Source organism: Mustela putorius, unplaced genomic scaffold (genome assembly GCF_011764305.1).
Source record: "Mustela putorius furo isolate JIRA1106 unplaced genomic scaffold, ASM1176430v1.1 tig00003845_pilon_pilon_pilon, whole genome shotgun sequence".
Classification (NCBI taxonomy): Eukaryota; Metazoa; Chordata; class Mammalia; order Carnivora; family Mustelidae; genus Mustela; species Mustela putorius.
The window spans coordinates 16897447-16917830 of record NW_025421998.1 but is presented as its reverse complement, the minus strand read 5'-3'; the positions used below and the strand labels follow the sequence as shown (position 1 = coordinate 16917830).

The 20384-nt window shown below is 40.9% G+C and overlaps 1 protein-coding gene across 2 annotated transcripts in view; it reads right to left on the bottom strand.

Moving 5' to 3' along the window:
• SLC26A3 (solute carrier family 26 member 3) overlaps positions 1-10126 on the bottom strand; it is a 32836-nt gene extending 22710 nt beyond the window's left edge. For both annotated transcript variants that reach the window (XM_045089658.1, XM_004739522.3), the window contains exons 1-4: positions 10032-10126; positions 1991-2208; positions 1345-1484; positions 44-154 (exon numbers count right to left, since the gene is read on the bottom strand). In XM_045089658.1, coding sequence (XP_044945593.1) covers positions 44-154; positions 1345-1484; positions 1991-2121 — 382 coding nt within the window. In that variant the 5' untranslated portion in view covers positions 2122-2208; positions 10032-10126. The remainder of the gene's footprint in view (positions 1-43; positions 155-1344; positions 1485-1990; positions 2209-10031) is intronic.
• Positions 10127-20384: the final 10258 nt, after the last annotated feature.

Here is a 20384-nt window from a genome sequence, read left to right as displayed (position 1 = left end):
GAAAAAGCCATGTGAGCATTCATTAGCCCACAAATTCACTTACCCACAGATATGTGTTTTGAAGTGCCCAAGAAAAAGTAGACCAGAACTGGGAAAAAGGCTGCATATAATCCATAGCTTGGGGGGACAGTGACCAGCAGAGCAAATGCTAAGCCTGTAAATACAGAAGCATCAGGGTCCTTATTTCAGGCAAAGGAATCCTAAGAGTCCTTCTCGAAGTCTTCAAATATTTCAGATTTTACCTTGAAAGTCAGTTACTTTATTAACGCAAATAGATCAAGGATGTAAATGCAGGAGCTAAAACCATAACACTCTTAGAATAAAACATAGGTGTAAGTCTTTGTGACTTTGGATGAGGCAATGGTTTCTTAGAACTGACACCTACAGTTTAAGCAACCAAATTAAAAACAAAAAATCCATCAAAATTTTAAAATGTGTGTTTCAAAGATTACTATCAAGAAAATGAAATGACAACCCACAGAATGGGAGAAATGACTTGAAAATTGTATCTTGGATAAGGGTCTAGTATCCAGAATATATAAAGAACACTTACAACTCAACAAGAAAAAGAACCTAATTTTAAAATGTGCAAAAGATTCATTTCTCCACAGATATACAGATTGCCAGGTAGCAACTAGAAAGATGTTTAGCATCATTAGTCATCAGGGAAATCAAAATCTAAACCACAGTTTCAGACTCATGAAGATGGCTAACATAAAGAAGACAGATAATAACAAGTGTTTGCAAGGATATGAAGAAATTTGAACACTTATATGTTGCTAGTGGGTGACCATGTAACAGCAGTCACACTGCTAGGTACATACCCAAGAGAAATGAAACATAGGTTCGCACGAGAACTTGTATACAAGTGTTCATGACAACATTATTTCTAGTAGCCCCAAACAGAAAACAACACAAATGTCCATCAACGGATAAATGGATCAACAGAGTGTGGTCTGGCCATACCATAGAATTTTACCCATCATGCAAAGAGGTAAATTACCCTCACATGCTACAACATGGATGAACCTTGAAAAGGTGATGCCAAGTGGAAGAAACCAGACACAAAGCACCACATCTTCTGTGATTCTGTTTTATATGAAATGCCCAGAATTGGCAAATCAATAGAGACCGAAAGTCATTGCCAGGGAGATGGATGGATATAATGGAAAGTGACTCCTAATTGGATAGGAGGGTTTGGGAATGGTGCTGGTGGTAAAAATGTTCTGGAATTAGGTAATGGTGATCATTGCACAACCTTGGGAATATATCAAAGAACATTGAATTCTGTACATGAAAAGGATGAATTCGAGGACATATCAATTACCTCTCAAAAAAAGTTACCTTGTAGTACAGCTACCAGCCCTGTGCTGATTCCAGAAACAATGTCACTGAGTAGCCATTCCTTTATCTGGTAGGTTGGTAACCAAGATGCTATGGGGAACAAAGACAGGGCAATCTTCTTGGCCTTCTGTGTGGAACAGCTGAAAACATTGAAATCCCCAACTCAGTTAATTCATATCCAGTTGTAAGTTTGGCACCTAAATGCAGTGGAAAATTGGTGAAGATGGTACTATATTCAAGAATGAACCACCACCTTTCCCACTGACACTCGCTTCCTTACCTATATTGAGTGCCCCCCACCGCTGTCACTACCAAAGGATTTTTTTTTTTTTAAGAAAAATGCTGATTTTCTTTAGCCATGGTAGAGCTTATATGACATCCTTAGCTTGACTTTTACAACATTTCAGTTGAGAACTTTCCTCTGCCCTCATTTCTGAGTGTTCGGATATGGAGAGATTGTGTCGAGAGCTGAGATGGGGTTCATTGGAGAGATTGCCTTTCCAGCCCTGGCAGGGAGTAGGAGGTTGGGAAATCAAAGATAAGAAGACCCTGAAGGTGATGCATTAATGCCAGAAAGGAGAGCTTGGAAAGTTAGAAGAACGTGCTTCATTTATTCCTCATACGAATACCTTAAAAGATATCTTACCTACAACACCCTTTGAGATGATCCAGAAAGGTCTTGTGATGTCTCTGTTTCTTCTTATGTTCCTCCCCGAAAGCATTTGCAGAATACACGGGCCTGGCTACGACGTACTGGTTCCCAATGGGTTCGATCATTTTGCTTTCTCTGACGCCTTTGTTAAGAGGAAGACCTTTGGAACTATGTGGCAAACCCTTCTTCTTGCCTTTAGCAGGTTCAAATGCCTGAAACCAAACAGAGCATGCTTCTTAAATAACTCGGAGATAATGTGATGCAATTTACAGATGAGTGATCTCCGAACTGAATGTTACCACCTTTTGAGATCAAAAGAGGCAGGATTAAGGGACCTAGATTGTGTTTTGAGACAGTGATATCACTTTTTACTCCAAGGAGCTGGACACTGCTCCTTTGGGTAAGTAAACAAGGGCTTTTATTATTTATTCTTAAAAGATCACCAAAAAGCAATAGAAGTTGACTCAGTTTACTCATCAGTGAGTGCATTTTTTTTTTTTTTTTTTTTTTTACTTGTTAGAGGAGATCTCATCAAGAAAATAATTCACTTTAGTTTCTTTCTCAGAAATGTTGCCAAGATTATGGCGAAGTCCTGGGACAGATTACATTTAAAATCTACTCCTTGCCCTTTCAATGCAGTCAACGCTGTTCAGTTTCCCCAGCTGAATTTTTGAAAGCTCCGTGAAATGCTTGAAATTTGTGAAATTCAAGGAGACTGTCCACTTATTTTTCTATTGTTTCTAGGAGAGCTTTCCAGTGAACAGCTGAGGGAACTGTTGCACAAAGTTTTATTTTGTTACTTAGTGAGGAGATGTTTTTAAAGAGAAGATCTCGGGCAAGATCTCGGGCAATTTGCTTAACCTCTCTGAGCCTCGTCCATGTAATTGAGCTAATAAGACTCAGGTTAAAAGGTTTTAACGAAGAGTAAATGGGAATGTTTTCAAAGTATCTAGCATTGCACCTGAAAACATCAGACTTTCGCTAAGTGATAATAGTTCATATCCTAACAATTTGCATTTCCTGGGTCAGATGTTTACATTTTTTTGTTCTTATCTCAGTCCTGTGGCTGTTATGCTTAAGATATTAATTTTGCAAAAAAATCCTTTAATGCATATTACCTATTTGGTTCTCGCAGCTCTTAAAGGCCCTTGCAATTCTAAAATTGTTCTCTTCTTACAATGATAATATAATAGCACCCGCTGCCACACACACACACACACACACACACACATCTGAGACCTTTTCCTCAGGACCTAGAGTGAGTCAAGTGTCAAATGCACAGCTTCTGCTTTCAGATTTCTTTGTTGTTTCTTCTATGACACTTACCTTCTCTGTTGTCCTTTGGGAACGGTAAGCGAAGATCATTCCAGCTGTCAGCATTCTCCCCTCTAACCTTGTTTCTGTATTACTACTCACAATACCCAGAGTTTTGTTCCCTGACCTCAGTCACAGTTACTAACCGAATGATCTCAAGCTGGATTGTACCTTGTTACATGGCCCTCTCTCACAGCTCAAGGGATTTCGAGACTGTTTGCAGGGCTCAAGTCAGCACCAGAAATCAGATGCTGGCCTCAATTTGTCCCACCTGTCCTACCTTTGACCATCCATTTCTCTCCCCAACCTAAATCCCTCCCCTCTAAAGTCCTTTCTACTGATCTTCTCTGACCACTGTGGAGGGATTCTGCCCTACCCTCTGGTTTGACCTCCAGCATTTGGGGTGTTCTTGGGCTTTGTTACAACTGTTAGACCCCCTCTGTTCTTTCTGAGTTTCCTCTCACCCCAACAAACTGCTTCTTCTCTAACCCCTCACTCACTCCTCCACCCCAGTTCCAAGTGTCAAATCCCACCAACTATACAATACTCCTCATTGTCAGAAGAATGTTCATGAAGCAGAATGGGCTTGGCTTACTCATTGCTATGCCTAGCATGGAGTTTTTGGTCCTTATTTGCCAATGACCAACAAAACACTTAAGAGCTAATCCCTGTTCAATGACTCTTGACACCTTAGATCTCTTGGAAAGGCTGTCCAGGGTGTCTTTCAAGAATAGCTTTCATCCTGTGGGGTATCCATCCTAGCCAAACGTAGGATGAAGAAGACTTAAGCGCTGTGCATTTCTTTGTCAGATGCTGCCATGGACAGAAAAAAGTGATTCCACTATTTTGTTGCTTTATTCATTTTTCCACCGAGTTGCTCAGAAAAACTCATTTTTTTTTAAAACTCTGCTAAGGTATGGTTTGATTTTTTTTTTTTTTTTTGCCAGTGACAGTGATGGCAGAGATCACTCTGTTTTGCTTTGCTTCCTTCCCTGAGGATGACCTTGGCTGGCTCTTAGTGGGTTCCATCATACCTCCCTCTGGATCAAGGGCCTGGGCTCCTACCATCCTGCAAAACATTGGAAAATGCCTCCTTCCACACCTAAGCACTGACTACAAGGGGAGTGCTCAAGGTCGGGAATCAGGGCAGCTTAAGAAATCTTTTCAGAGGCGCCTGGTGTCTAACTCCTTAGAGATTAGGCTCAGGTCATGATTTCAGGGTCGTGGGATTGAGCCCTGTGTCAGGCTCCTTGCTGGGAGCAGAGACTGCTTAATATTCTCTCTCTCTTTCTCTCTCCCTCCCCCCTCCCCCACAGCCCCTCCCTCACCCAGCCCTGGCTCACACAACCACTCTCTCCTCTCTCTCTCTTTCTCTAAACAAAACAGAACAAAAAACCCCACAAGAACTTTACAGAACTTAGAGAAAGAGACCTTGAGGGTCACATTCCAGACTTCAGGTTTGTTCTCTTACTGCAGTCCTTGTTCCCAACGCTGCTGCCTCCCGGTCCGCACTCAGCACACATTGTGAGTCACTGAGTCAACCAGCCCTGTGGTGCCTCGGCCCCCAGAGGCTCCAGACAGTCCTAAATTCATGTCCTTCTCCATGTCCTCATCTCTGGGATGCTTTAGTATGATCTATGTCAGTTAGGAATTCAAAGCAATCGGCTTAATCTCTCTCTCTCTCTCTTTTTTTTTTTTTTTTGCCTGAACAAATTACCTTCCCCCAGAAATTCTTGAAAAAATGTTTCTCGGTTCCTAGAAATCATAAGTCCAGTCTCAAATATGATACCCATATTCACATATGCCTTCCCACGTTCTGATTTATCTTCATGCCTTAGATTTTTCTCTGGGTTTCTTTGGGCACGAGTGGGTCTTCGGGGATTGAAATTTACTCTCAGGCCTCTTTCTCCTAATGCTTTTAGAACTCGTTGGTATACATTTCCACTTTTATTTTTTTTTCAATGATGTGCTCTTTTAAATTTTTTGGGCCTTTATGACATATGTAACTCTCTACATAGACATGCTCTCATATGCACACACACATCTGCTTACTTTGGTCCTGGGGTTTAGTTATTTTACACTTGTCTTTCTCTGCTTTTTTTTTTTTTTTTTTCTGAATAGAAATTTAATTCCGGGATTTTCTGAAGTTCAGGTTTTTTTTTTTTTTTTAATTTAACTATTCTGGTTGATGAATAACTTTGATATTTCTAGTGGTTAAGGATGGTCATATGCGTGACCCCTGAACCCCACCCTGCACCCCGTTCCGCCCATCTCCAGTCCAGTGCCAGGCACCGAGTGTCGCTGCCTGCCTTCCAGTGACCCCAGCACCTCCACGCTGCCTGCTTCCTCCACGCAGAAGTGTCTAAGGGCCTTGACTTTTTTCACGCCTCAGTTTTTATCTATTTAGAGTTCTCATCTCTCAGAGGGCTGCCCTATCTGCTAGGAAACAGCCGATTTGAATCCAGGTGCTCCTAAGCAATGCTGGTATTTTTCGTTTATTAGTGCTAATTTGAAACCGGAGGCAAGCAGGTATGCGGAGCATTTCCCAGCCCCTCCCCAGCTGCAGTAGATACCCCCACCACCGTGATTCAAGGTGGGCCCCCAACGATCCCGCCCTTCGGTAGGATCCCCATCCCATAGCCCTGTGCCGGTCCATGGGAAACCAGAGGATGCCAGCCCTATGTCACAAACTGCTCCTCAGACGACAGGGAAAAGAGGTATACCTTGAGAGCTACACTTAGGGGAGGAGGGACGGGGTTGGGGGGGGAACAAGCTGAATCATTCTCCAGCAAGCACCATAAGAGGGACCCCAATCAGGAGCCACAGATGAACCCGAAAGTGAGGGCGTGTAGAGCCCCACACTGTGGTTGGTGTCAGACTGGAGGGAGTCAGGGAGATGGCGGCACCCAAATCAGAGAAGTCCCGAGTGGCCATTAGGAGTGACTGGGCTGACATGGGTTGGGAGGGAGGAGGACCCATGCTGATGCTGATGAAGAGAGGTTACAAGGGGCAGGGGCAGGGGCAGCCAATGATTTCTAGTTAAAGCTGTGATTCTGGGTTCCGTTCTTGAAACACAGCAGGGTAATTAAGGAGGCTATATTATAAATCTGATCCCAGAGCTGTTTCTTTGGGAGAAATCAATGGGTCTATTAACATTTAGAACACGAAAACCCATTTTTCCTTTTTCCTTTTTTTTTTTTTTTTTTTTTTTTTAGTGATGATCTTTTGGAAGCTATGGGCAAGTCATAAACCCTTCCAGATCATTTGCGAAGCCAGAGTCTTTCCATCAAGGGAGGAGATAAAGTGACATAGAAGCAATTAAAGATGATGGGACCAGGGTTGGGCTCCCAAGGTCATGGAGTAGTTCCCTCAGAGAGTCTCAAAGCAAGATGCTCAAAGGAAAAGGTTTGAAATGCCTTTTTTGCCAAAATAATAGGGATAATTCATACAACTTTAGTTCAGTGTCCATAGTGGGTAAGAACATAACATGTGTCTTGCATTGCTTACTCAGAAAGTTTATTTATGTAAGTTTATAGTGGTCCTTTATTTCCTTTTATTATTTTTTCAAGTTTATTTATTGGGGACACCTATGTAGCTCAGTTGGTTGGCCCTACCTTTGGCTCAGGTCATGATCTCTGGGTCCTGGGATTGAGCCCCGCATCAGGTTCCCTGCTCGGCAGGGAGCCTGCTTCTCTCTCTCCCTCTGCCTCTGCCTGCCTCTCATGCTCACTCTCTTTCTGAAATAAATAAAATCTTCTTCCCAAAATAAAGTTTATTTATGTAAGTAATCTCTACATCCAATGTGGGGCTCAAACTCAAGACCCTGAGATCCAGACTCACATGTTTCACTAACAAAGCCAGCCAGCTGCCCTTATGGTAGGTCTTTCAACATCTTCTAGGAACTTAGCTTTAGCTTAATCTTAGTTCAGGCACTAAACATTATTATTGTTGTTGTTGACAATTCTTTTTATTCACAATTATTATTTTTGGTTATACTGCTGAAAAACCAAGTCAAACCTCATGTAGTTAGGAGGTGCAGCAGGAAAGGGTGAGATCTGACAGTGAGATCCGGTCACTGCTTAACTGTGTTGCTACGGGCAAGCCCTCCAAGCTTTTGTTTACCTAGTGGTAGAGGGGGACGCCATTTCCTCCCTGTAGGGCTGTTGTCAAGAGACTTCTTAGCCTTCATTGCAGAGGTAATGGCCTCAGGACTGAGTATATATTGACCGTGTGTATTGACTATTTACAACGCTGTCTGACAGAAGTCTACGATCTGTCTGAAAGCATCAGTGCTACCAACTTTTCTGTGACTTCATGTCTACTCCGCATTTGCCCAGAATGACCAGGTTTCTACTCTCACAGGTTTATTTTGACATAATTTGAAAGCACACACCTATCTAAGCTTCACAGCTTGGCATGCAAGGCTTTTCACGGATTAGCTCTGGCCCATCTCACAAGTTTCTCAACTTCTCCCCCTTCCATGTTGCCCATCTTCATGTCTTCGAGAATGGTGTTTCTCTTATCCGTGTTCTTCTCTTTCGACTCCTGGTGAATTCCAATTCATCCTTAAAAATACTCAGCTGTCCCTGATCATTGGTTGGTTCCTTCTTTCCTTCAGGCAGCATTTATTGGCCTATTGTTTGTCAGGAACTCTGTCCCTAACATAGGTGTATAAGATAAGAAGATGTGGGTAAAGCCTTCGTGGAGTCCCCGAGAAAGAGTTAATCATTCCCTTCCTGTACATACTTTGTATGCCTTTCTGTACCATAGTGTACTGTGCCATCATTGTTCGTTCACAGATTTCTCTCCCCAGTAAGACTCAGATTCCCAAGGACCAGGGCCAAATCTTAATCATTTTTTTCCCCTTCACATGGGAAACAACATAGAGTTGCGGCCCCCAAAGTTTGTTTAAATAAACTAGACTGTGAACAAATGCTGTAAGTGGTCAGTGATGTACTCCAAACTCCAAAGTTTACATTTATGCAGGGCGGGGGGTGTCCAAAGTGATTGTCACAGATAACAGATTGGAAGAAGACGGGCCATGAATGTGGGTTGGAGTCAAGGAAGGTTTCACGAAAGAACTGTAGGTCTTGACTTAGACCTCAAAGAACGGATCAGTTCAGGAGAGATGTTGGGAAAGCAGCAGGGAATGGGCAAGTCATGTTCAAAGGGTAGTGACCCACGAACTGGAACAGAAGACTTTGTTGGCCAAATGACTACATCGTTAGAGAAATGTGCAAATAAGCCACAGCAAGGCGCTTCAGATCCAGTAGGCTATGGAAGAAGAGAGAGGATCCCTGGACTTTCTATAAAGGTTTTGTAGGTTTCTAAGTATTTTTGCTTTTTTGTCCTATGAAGCAGGCAGGGAAGGCAGACCTTATTACCACCAATGTGCAGATGGCAAAATCAAGATCTGGGAAGATACATGACTTTTCCAAGTCTCAAAGCTGGCAAGTGACAGAGCCAGAACAAGAAACCAGGTCTTGTGAGTGATTCTGAAACACACTCATTTCTGCTATGTTGATTAGTCCTAACCCCAAGGGAGCTCCAGCTGAGGCCCTTGAACATGGAGCCTCTCCCCTATGTCCCTGCTTTCAGCATCAGAGACACAAAATCCAGAGCCTGGGTGGCTGGAGTTCAATCTCCTTGAAATGAAGTGGTTTATTGAGGAAGCTCTTCTTTTCTCTGTTTGGAGAATCAAAGACCCCCCTTATGGAGAGAAATGGGACTAAGTTATTGCTTATTTAATCTAGTAAGAAAATATCATTTCTCATTTTGTGAACTGTTTCATTTCTTGGCTGAATATGAGCTATTTAGTAGATACTGATACACCGGCTGATTTATTTATATACTCATCCATTTATCCAGACTGAGTAGGAGCTGTGTATTAACCACTGTAAATGACTTGTCTCTGAAATCAAATAATTGCCTCCTAATTTCTCAACAGGACTGATCCTTATGTGGCAATCACTGTACTGTTTCTCTGAATGGCAATTTTACTTGGGAAAAGAGAATTATGTAGTCAAATGATTTAATACAGTGTTTCTCACTTGCATATTTAAAGACTGTTGTGTGAGCGTTTCTTGACTTTTCTTGTTAAGACTAGAAATCCACAAAAAAAGTACCCCTGCATGGTACATTATTTGTGACATATGGTACTCTGCTACTTTACAATTTCCTTCCCTCTTTCTCTTCCTTTTTCACTCTCCATTCTACTTGTTTTCTCTTCCCTTTTCTCTTCCCCCAACCCTTCCCTTCTTGGACTTTCTGGGATGTCTTGTAGATAAATCCCTCGCCTCTGGACTGAAAGGTCCTTCTCAACACCTTCTAACAGATGACTCTACCTCCTAGAAAAACCTTTCCTAAAAGCTTTCTTTATTGACCAAACTTCAGAACAGATGGTCTACCTATAAAGTCAGATTTGGGTCCAGAATTAAAGGAATTATGTGAATAATTAAGGCAAAAACCTCTTCCATTGTTGAAGAGGCTATCTAGAGCTTAACAATGCATACAACAATGTATTTGGTCAAATCAAAGTCTACTCAAATATTTGCTTCACATCACTAGGGCTCTGGGCATACATTTTTAATCTATTGGTAGTGGACTCATTCATTCCTGCTCCCACAACCCTGACTTTTAAGTAGGTTTGGATCAGAAAATATATCATTTGCAAGAACTAGAAGACAAGTTTGAGCAAAATGATTGTAAATTTGCTTCCTACCTGGTGCGTGCTCAGTGAGGGACTTGAGCACCAGCTGCAAATTTCTGAGGTCAAGCAGTCCCGTTGTCGGAAGTGTCCATCCACTTAGTCCTATAGGCTCTGATTGCATCCATATGTACAGGGGTGTCTATATGTAGGTTATGTAAGGCATTGGGGAAATTACCTGTCAGCTTTAATAATTAACTTTCATTAACTTTTACAACAATAGAAAGACTCCAGTGTGGTCTTGACCTTTGAGACTCCAATCAGTAGATGAGATGGTGACAACAGCTTCCTCAAGTTCCTTGTGAGGTTATACCACTCACTGCTCGTGTGTGTGTGTGTGTGTGTGTTTCATTGGTTTGCAGAGATTTGCACAGAGAGGTGTACGTGGAAGTTAAAAAAAAAAAAAAAAAAGGAAACTGCATATATTACCTCCCTGATGTTCTACCTGACAATTTAGACTTTCTGATTTCTAACTCCAACCCTAGAGACCCACATATTTAATGCCTATCCATCCTCTCATATCCTATGCATCCCCCAGAGGCATCTCAAACTTGACACATCTAAAGCTGAAATCCTGATCTTTCCTGCCCAGTGGGCTTCATCTCTACCTCTTTCCCTTCCAGTAAAGAGCACCCCCTGTACTCATGTCAGAAACCTGTTGGAAACACTCTTCACTTGCAAACACTCTCCTCACTTCGGCACAATCTATCAACATTAAGGCCTGTTGAATCAACCTCCAAAATATGTCACAAAGTCAATGTTTTCCACCTCTATGTGCCTCCCTAGCTTAAACCATCGCTGCCTCTTGACAGAACCCCATTAGCACTCCTTGCATGGCCTCTGGCCTCTCGGTCTCCTTGCTACCCACAGTTGTGATCTTTTCCTGCTAGCTCTTTGTGGAGCTAATAATTATCCTTAAGGTAAAAGGTCTTCAAAGTCTTGATGATACTCCCCTGCTCACCTCCCCAATGTTGTCTGGCCCTGCTCTCCCCATTGTTTTCTCCACTCCAGTCACAATGGTGTCTTTTAGTCCCTAGAATTTTCCAGCTCCTTCTAGACATTGTTTCCTCTGCTTAAAAGCTCTTCTTTCCCTGCCCGTTACTTAGCTTCAATGCCACTTTCTTGGAGAGAACTCATTTAATTCCCCAATCTAAATGAGCATCTTTTGTGCAGTGCTCTCCCGGCTTCCTGTAATTTTCTCACATAGCATCATAATTTTAAGGTTAGTATTTTTGCCACTACTTGTAATGTTGCCTCCCTCATTAGAATGAAAGCTCCATACAAGCAGGGACCTTGGAGTGTCTTAATGATGACAACTGAGATGAATCTATGACAGAACTGGTTGAACAAGACTTAAGTGAATGGATTGTATTTGATAAAACACAATTCTGAAAGAATCTGGTAAGTCACTGAGTTTCTTCTGAATTAATCTCACCTGTATTTTTAAACTTGGGTCAAACAGATACTGTGTAATCGAATTAGATGGGGCATGGTTTAGAGCATATGATACTGTTTTTGATTGTTTTAACAAATGTGCAGTATTTATTTGGAACTACTGTGCATTGATCAAAATGTGTTCTTGGGTTTGTTTGCCGAAAGAATTGGAAAACAGTACATATAAAGATGGACCCTCAGAGCCATTGATCAGATTAAAAATGATTTATTTTAGAACTAAATAAATTTTTGCAAGTGTGACAGGATACAAGCTGAGCAAAGGTGAATCAGAAGCATTCCTATATACTAACAACAACCAAATAAAAAAGGTAAAGAAAGAAGGGACATTATAATAGCAACAAATCTATTAGGACAAGTAGGAATAAGTTTTGTCTAAAGACATGTAAAAACTTTATGGGAGAAACTTGCAAAACATCACTGGAAATCAAAGGAAAACCTGAGAAAAATTTATAGCTGCACATCTTTTGAATGTGAGGGCTCAATATCATAAAGATAAATTTATCTATTACAAAGTAATCTATAACATTAAGTGCTATTCAGTGAAACATCTAAAAGGTCTCCCCCCCACCATTGGAATAGGGAGGCACCTGAGTGACTCAGTCAGTTAGGTGTCCATCTCTTGATTTTGGCTCAGGTCATGATCTCAGGGTCATGGGATCAAGCCCCTTGTTGGGCTTCATGCTGGGTGTGGCGGAGCCTACTTCAGATTCCTCTCCATCTGCCTCCCCTCAATAAAAAAATTAAAGAAAGAAAATAAAGGAATATGAATTGCTATGGGGATTTGAAGGGTCCCAAACAATTGAAGGGTTCTGAAATTTAAGCTTCATTTGTTCTGAGGTAAAACCTCTTTTGCTTGGAAATGCCAAGGGTATGAGGATATGAGTAATAGGAACTCTTACACTACTGTTGTGAGTGTATGTCAGGGCAATCACTTCAGAGAGCCGCTTGGCACTATATTGCTAAGTTAAGGACACACGTCTTTTAAGACTTGGAAATTCTCTTAACTGTATATCCTTAAGAAACATTGACATGTGTTCAAAAATGTTCATAGCAGCAATGTTTGTAATAATGATGGGAGGAGGGGGATAGCCTAAATGTCCATTTATAAGATGATGGATAGAGAAATTACTCTTTTTTCATAAAATATAATTCTATACAGTGAAGAAAATTAATGTAAAGCAGTACATAACATAAACTCATCTGACAAGCATAAGATTGAAAGAAAAAATTATGAAATAAGTACATTATGATTCTGTTTATATAAAGCTTAAAGACACGCAACATATGGATGATTTATAGACAAATAACAAATGTATGAAAACTAGCAATGGAGGGGCGTCAGGGTGGTTCAGCCAATGAAGCATTTGTCTTTGGCTCAGATCATGATCTCAGGGTCCTGGGATGGAGCCCCAAGTTGGGCTTCCTGCTCAGCAGAGTCTGCTCCTTCCTCTGCTCCTCCCCCTGCTTGTGCTCTCTCTCTCAAATGAATAAATAAAATCTTTAAAAACAAAACAAAACAAAAACAAGCAATGGAATGGTAAGAAAGTAAGGATAGTGGTTACTTTTGTGGAAAGTGGGAGGAAACTTACTGGGGAAGACTATGAAGAGGACTTCAACCTGGTATGTAACATTGTATTTCCTTTTCCTATCACAGATTCCTTTTGTTTGAAAATTGAGGTATGTATTAGTTTCCTAGGACTTTCATAACAAAGTACCATCCACGAAGTGGTTTAAAACCACAGAAATGTGTTCTCCCACAGGTTTGGAGGCCAGAAATCCAAAAGCTCTCTCCCCTGGGACACACTAGACACACTAGATGCTTCTTCCTCAATTCCTATGGTGGCCACATCCCTAGGTTCCTTGGCTTGCGGTTGCTTCTCTCCCATCTCTGTGTCTGGCATCACCTGGCATTTTCACTCCTAGTCTCTGTCTTCCCCTCTTTTTATAAAGCGACTAGGCTGAACTTATCTTCACTAATGACAATGACCTTACTTCTAAATAAGGTCATTCTGATGTGCTGAGTTAGGACTTTTACATATCTTTGGGGGAAGGCGCAATTCAACCCACAGCAAGGTGTGATTTGCCTGCAGTGAAATATGCAAATCTTAAATGTATATTTTGTGAGTTTTGACACATGCATATTTGTATTACTTTTCTATTTTTTGAAAGATTTTTATTTATTTATTTGACAGAGAGAGAGATCACAAGTAGGCAGAGAGATGGGCAGAGAGACAGAGAGGAAGCAGGCTCCCTGCTGAGCAGAGAGCCCAAAGTGGGACTTGATGCCAGGACCCTGAGATCATGACCTGAGCCGAAAGCAGAGACTTAACCCACTGAGCCACCCAGGCGCCCCTGTATTACTATTCTGTTGATCCTGTAACAAATTATCATAAACTTAGTACCTTAAAGCAAGACAAATTTATTATCTTACAGTTCTATAGGTCAGAAGTCTGGCATGGGTCTTATTGGGCTAAAATCAAGGTGTTGATCAGGATGGGTTCCTTTCTGGGGACCCTGGAGGAGAATCTGTTAACTTTCCCTGTCTATTCTCTAGAGAGATTCCTTGGATCTTAACCCTTCCTCCATCTTGAAAGCTGGCAATGTTACATTTCTCTGCCCTTTCTTCTGCTTGCCATTCTGTCTTTTTGACCACAGCCAGGAAAGGTTCTCTGCTTATATGATTAGATTGGGCCCACCCATATAGTCTCGCCATCCAAAGGCCCTTAATGTCAATCACATTTCTGAAGCCTTTTTTGCCATTTAGGAAAACATAATCACAGGCTTGGATCATTGGAGCATGGATGTCTTGGGGGCCATTATTCTGCCTGCCACCCATGTAACACCCAACCCATCAAGGTTTAGCACATTTTCAGCTCCTCCCTAAATTTCCTCTTGCCTCTTCTCAGTCACTCTTAGTTCTTCCCACCCCCAACGCCATCCCCAGAGGTAACCTCTGTTCTGATTTCTATCACCTTCCGTTAGTTTGGTCTGTTCTAGAACTTCATATAAAAGGACATTCAGTATGTTCTCTCTCTCTTGCATGTAGCTTCTGTCTCACTGCATACTATTTTTGGAGTTCACCTATGTTGTTACAGGTATCAAGTTGCCCATTTTTTTTGTTGTTGACTAGTATTCCATTGTATCTGTACTTAAGGAACTGCAGAACACTCATGAAAGAAATCGAAGAAGACACAAAAAGATGGAAGACCATTCCATGCTCTTGGATTGGAAGAATAAACATTGTTAAAATGTCTATACTGCCTAGAGCAATCTATACTTTTAATGCCATTCCGATCAAAATTCCACCGGTATTCTTCAAAGAGCTGGAGTAAATAATCCAAAAATTTGTATGGAATCAGAAGAGACCCCGAATCACTAAGGAAATGTTGAAAAACAAAAATAAAACTGGGGGCATCACGTTACCGGATTTCAAGCTTTACTACAAAGCTGTGATCACCAAGACAGCATGGTACTGGCATAAAAACAGACACATAGACCAGTGGAACAGAGTAGAGAGCCCAGATATGGATCCTCAACTCTATGGTCAATTAATCTTCGACAAAACAGGAAAAAAATATATAGTGGAAAAAAGACAGTCTCTTCAATAAATGGTGCTGGGAAAACTGGGCAGCTATATGTAGAAGAATGAAACTCGACCATTTTCTTACACTGTACACAAAGATAAACTTGAAATGGATAAAAGATCTCAATGTGAGACAGGAATCCATCAGAATCCTAGAACATAGGCAGTAATCTCTTCGATATCAGCCACAACAACTTCTTTCAAGATATGTCTCCAAAGGCAAAGGAAACAAGTGAAAATAAACTTTTGGGACTTCATCAAAATCCATTGTATGAATATACCAAAATTTGATTGTACATTCTCTTGTTGATGAACACATGGGTTATTTCCAGTCTGGGGCGATTATGAACTTTCTTATACAAAGTCTTCTTTGGACACATGTTTTATTTTCTATAGGATAAGAACTTAGAAGCATTGCTGGGTCACAGGATAGAAATCTATTAACTTTGTATGGAGCTGCCAAGTTGTTTTCCAAAAGTGATTTTACTAATTTAATTTCCCACCATCAATGTATGAGAATTCTAGTTACCCCTTATCTTTGCCAACATTTAGTATGATTGATCTTTGCAGTTTTAGCCATTAGATGGGTGTTTATTTTCTTCTTCTTCTTCTTTTTTTTTTTTTTTTTAAGACACAAAATGTTTTTCCTCAAACAACAAAATAAGGAATCTTCCTCAAAAGCTTAGCCCATTTCAATGAGGGGTAAATCTTCGGTGGAATACATTAGCTAACTTTTTTAAATGTCATTGTATGATAATTACTTAGAAGCACTCTTAAAAAATTAATAGCTCTTGAACCTTAATATAACAAGTGCATCAATTTACACATATATCCTTGGAAGCAAATCTTTTCCTCTCCTGTCAAATTTTATCTTCTTAATTGACATGACGCCTTGAATTACATACTTCTCTTAGATTTCCAAGATTTTCCTGCTTCCTGAACATGGGTTGTGTTTTATTTATTTATCTTTCTATCCCTGGCACAATGTTGGAAATATCACCAGTGCTTAAAAAGGCCGCTGAGTGAATAATACAATTATAGAAGCATATTGATTTAAAGTATGAATATGAAAGACTAGAGTTACTATCACTCTTTTAATAGAAAATAGATTTCAAATTGGCACTGAAATCATAATTTGACACCAAAGCTTCTGCACAGCAAAGGAAGCAGTCAAAAAAACAAAGAGGCAACCCATGGAATGGGACAAACTGGGATTGAGATAAATCCCTTTATATTCCATTCTTATTGATGGTGGAAGAAATCTTAATTGAAGAAGAAAATGAGCATTTATTTTTAAAAAATCAAGGACTTTGGACACTCATGTTCCAAACCACGAAGTTTCTATCCACAGTGTTTTTTCAGATGTGGCATTACATAGCTCACAATACTTTTGAGATGGGGTTTTTTTCATTTAGTTTTCTGGAATCACCTTATTTCACACCATGGCCTGGCCTACCAACTGTACTGAGTTCTATTAGAAGAGCCTTGGATTAAACTTCTATGAATCAAACCCAATTTGAACGTAACAGAAGGGCCTATCTGGGTACTCATAGGCATCTGTGGTTAGAATTCAGAAACACGGTGAAAGCTCTGTAAAAATGTGTGTGTGAGTGCGCAGGGGTGAATTTTTTCAGTGTCCCTAGTTTTCTTTTATTTTCTTTTTTAAAATTTTATTTATTTATTGGAAAAGAGAGCATTAGTCGGGGGGAAAGGCAGAGGGAGAGAGAAGGAGACGCAGACTTCCTTCTGAGCAGGGAGCCCCATGTGGGGCTGGATCCCAGGACCCTGACATCATGATCTGAACCAAAGGCAAATGCTTAACTGAGGGAGCCACCCAGGTGCCCTCAGTGTCCCTAGTTTTCATCAAATTCTCAAAAGCCAAGAACTGTGAATAGTTATAGAACACAGAGTGAACAGATTTGATATCGTGGCTGCATTGACTTGTCAGTTCTGTCAGTTTGTGTAGAGCAATTCGTGGACCAATTTAAATAACCAGCCTGATGTTTCTTCTTCTGAGTTGACCATTCAGGTGTGTGACTGAGTCAAATTTCCTGGCAAAATGCAGGTGTGTCATTGACAAATGGGCAGAAATTACACCGACGCAAATCTCTCAGTCAGGAAGAGAACAAGAAAACTTCACCTCCCCTAGATTTACTGTTATGTTTTGACTTCAAATCACACTGAGTTTTCTTTTTTTTTTTCTCCATGATTTTATATATTTATTTGAGAGAGAGAGAGAGCTGGTAAGAGAGAGCACAAGCAGCGTGGAGGGCAAGGGGCAGCAGGAGAGAGAGAAGCTTGATCCCGGGACCATGGGATCATGACCTGAGCAGAAGGCAGACGCTTCATCGACTGAGCCATGCACATGCCCCTCACACTGACTTTTCTAATCGACCCCAGGCTGTCTTTTCGCAGGTGTAAATTGCCCATACAGAACATCTTTCTCTATTTCCTTCAGTATTTAGGAAGTAAGACAGTTATTCTCTTGTGTATTCATAAAGACTGACCCGCCCCCACCAAAAGATTCCAATCTATCAAAGAGAAAAATTCCTAGTTTAGTATAAATCTCTATTAAGCCCTCTTAGCACCCAGACCAGACACTAGACAGAAACTCACATTTCCGATTGGAGAAAAAAAGATTCAAACAAAGCGGTAATCACCAACCAGAAGCAAATTAAACCTTCCAGTGACTTATTTTGGTCCTGCTTGAGACTTGATTTCGAAAAGAACACAGAGGGGCACCTGGGTGGCTTAGTGGGTTAAGACTCTGCCTTTGGCTCAGGTCATGATCTCAGGGTCCTGGGATCGAGCCCCGCATTGGGCTCTCTGCTCAGCAGCGAGCTTGCTTCCCCCACCCCCCGCCTGCCTCTTTGCCTGCTTGTGATCTGTCTCTCTCTCTGTGTCAAATAAATAAATAAAATCTTAAAAAAAAAAAAAAACACAGAGCACACAGGGAAAAGAAGAAACTATCCTATAGAACACAATCTGGTGGAAACTATTCCTTTGGATGAGTTTAGAGAGGCCTTGTGGGGGCAAAGCCATCCCCAGCCGAATATGGGGGTGGATGTGGCAGATGGAGGGGGAGGGGGATGCCCAGACATTTGCAGGTATTTGCAGGAAGTACAATTTGTACAAACTTGAGGACAGTCACCTGGGGCCTCACAACTCTCATTCCGAGCATAAGTCACATTTCCTTTATTGTTTATTGTTATTTCAATTTGCTTTATTAGGTGTGTAGTGTGATAAGACTTCTTATAGCAATATTGGAATGAAGGGAGGGTTACATTTTATGTGTTTGAAGATAACATTATAACCTTTTACCTTCACCATTACAGGCCTCTGCCCCAGCCTCATCTTCATTTTGGAGGTGGGACTCCCAGTAAAATGATGAGTGTGCTGAGTCCCCTGGGTTGAAAAGGCCAGGCTGGTCATGGCGAAACACCCTTCCACTTGATTGCCAACATTACTCAACATTTTGGAAGGAAGCCACCTTCATCTTTGGAGGATTTTTAAGAGCTGGCTGGGTTTCACACCAGCTTCATCATGGTAGAATTTTCTAGTAAACAGTCGTGCTTTCTAAGAAGACACCATAAGGGTCCACCAGAGTCTCAACATCTGGATACTCAAGACTGGGTGAATCCATTTTTATTTCTCTGCCACAGCAAAGGGCTCCTTTTTGGCCGTTTTCTGAGTTCCTGACGCCACACGGTATACTTCTTACTTCTTTTCTGGAACTCACCTCTTCTGTTGTCTATAAGGTTGAATTCTCCTGATTCTTCCATTCCTTGTATCTATCTCCTCTTGCTCTTCTTCTTTCTGGCCTCACCTCTGGTCCCCAGGCCTTCATTTCATTTCTCTGATTTCTTAACTCTGCATTCATTCTTCTACACAACTTTATTTTCTTGGCAGTCATGATTCCAAAATCAACATCGGTCTCTCTCGCCACTCATTCAAGTGCAGATCCTATACTCCCAGTTGCCTACAAGAATACTCCCTTTAGGGGCGCCTGGGTGGCTCAGTGGGTTAAGCCGCTGCCTTCAGCTCAGGTCGTGATCTCAGGGTCCTGGGATCGAGTCCTGCATCGGGCTCTCTGCTCAGCAGGGAGCCTGTTTCCCTCTCTCTCTCTCTGCCTGCCTCTCCGACTACTTGTGATTTCTCTCTATCAAATAAATAAATAAATAATCTAAAAAAAAAAAAGAATACTCCCTTTAAGTGACCCTGCAGCTTCCCAGACTAAGATGTCTAGAATCAGGCAGCAGCTTAAAATCAAAACACAGTCACATCACTCACGTGTCAGGCTGGCAAGACAAAAAAGTTTGAAAATATTCATTCCAAAGAGAATGTGGAGAATTGGGGCCCTTCGTGTTCGGTGAGTATAAGTGTTTATTAGCACGTACTATTTTTTTTTTTGGCAATATTTATCAATAGTTAAAAGACATTTATTAGGATTTAAAAATACATAATATTTGACCTAATTGTTCCACTTCTAGAAATTTGTCTTAGAGATGAATATACATATTCATGAATATGTAAAAAAAAATCACATACAAGAATTCGCACCATGACAATGTTTTGTAAGTTGCAAACAATAATAGCAGCAACTATACCCTATGAAAGCAACTCTGTTACATATAGCCAAAGTACCAACTGGGGAAGACTGGTTAAATAGAGCAGCATTCATACGCTGAAATACTATATAGCTCTTAAGAAGAATAAGGCATATCTGGAAAGCTCTATTAAATTTACACTTAGATTTACATTGCTATTAAAGGCAATGTAAATAAGGACTAGTCACATATGATCATATTTGTGTACAATAAAATTTCAAGAATGAATACACAAGAAGAAGTTAATAGTCACTGCGTTTTGAGAGTAAGATTGAGAAGAGAAGGAAGAGGATTGCTTTCCAACAAATACCATATTGTGTTGCTTGATTTTTGAAAATACAATTTTACTCATATCATTGATAAATGCTACTTCTTTCTTACAAATTCATCTTCTGGTTTCCCTAACTTTGTCCACATCAACCACTTAGCCACCTGGCTTGAGGGTTTGAAATCAGTCTTGATCCCTTTTCATTATTTCTTTCTTTAGTAAGTAAACTTTATTAAGTTCAAGCTCAATGTGGGACTTGAACTCATGACCTTGAGATCAAGAGATCTGAGCCAGCCAGACAGCACTCCTCTTTCATTTTTAACTTTCTCCTAGAGTCACCAAATCCCCTTCCTCTCTTTAGTGTCCCTCAGCTGCATCCTTCCCTCTCCAGAAGGGCCATTCTGTTCTGCTCCTGATTCTTCAACACCAATTTCCTTGAGAATCTGGGCAAGTCA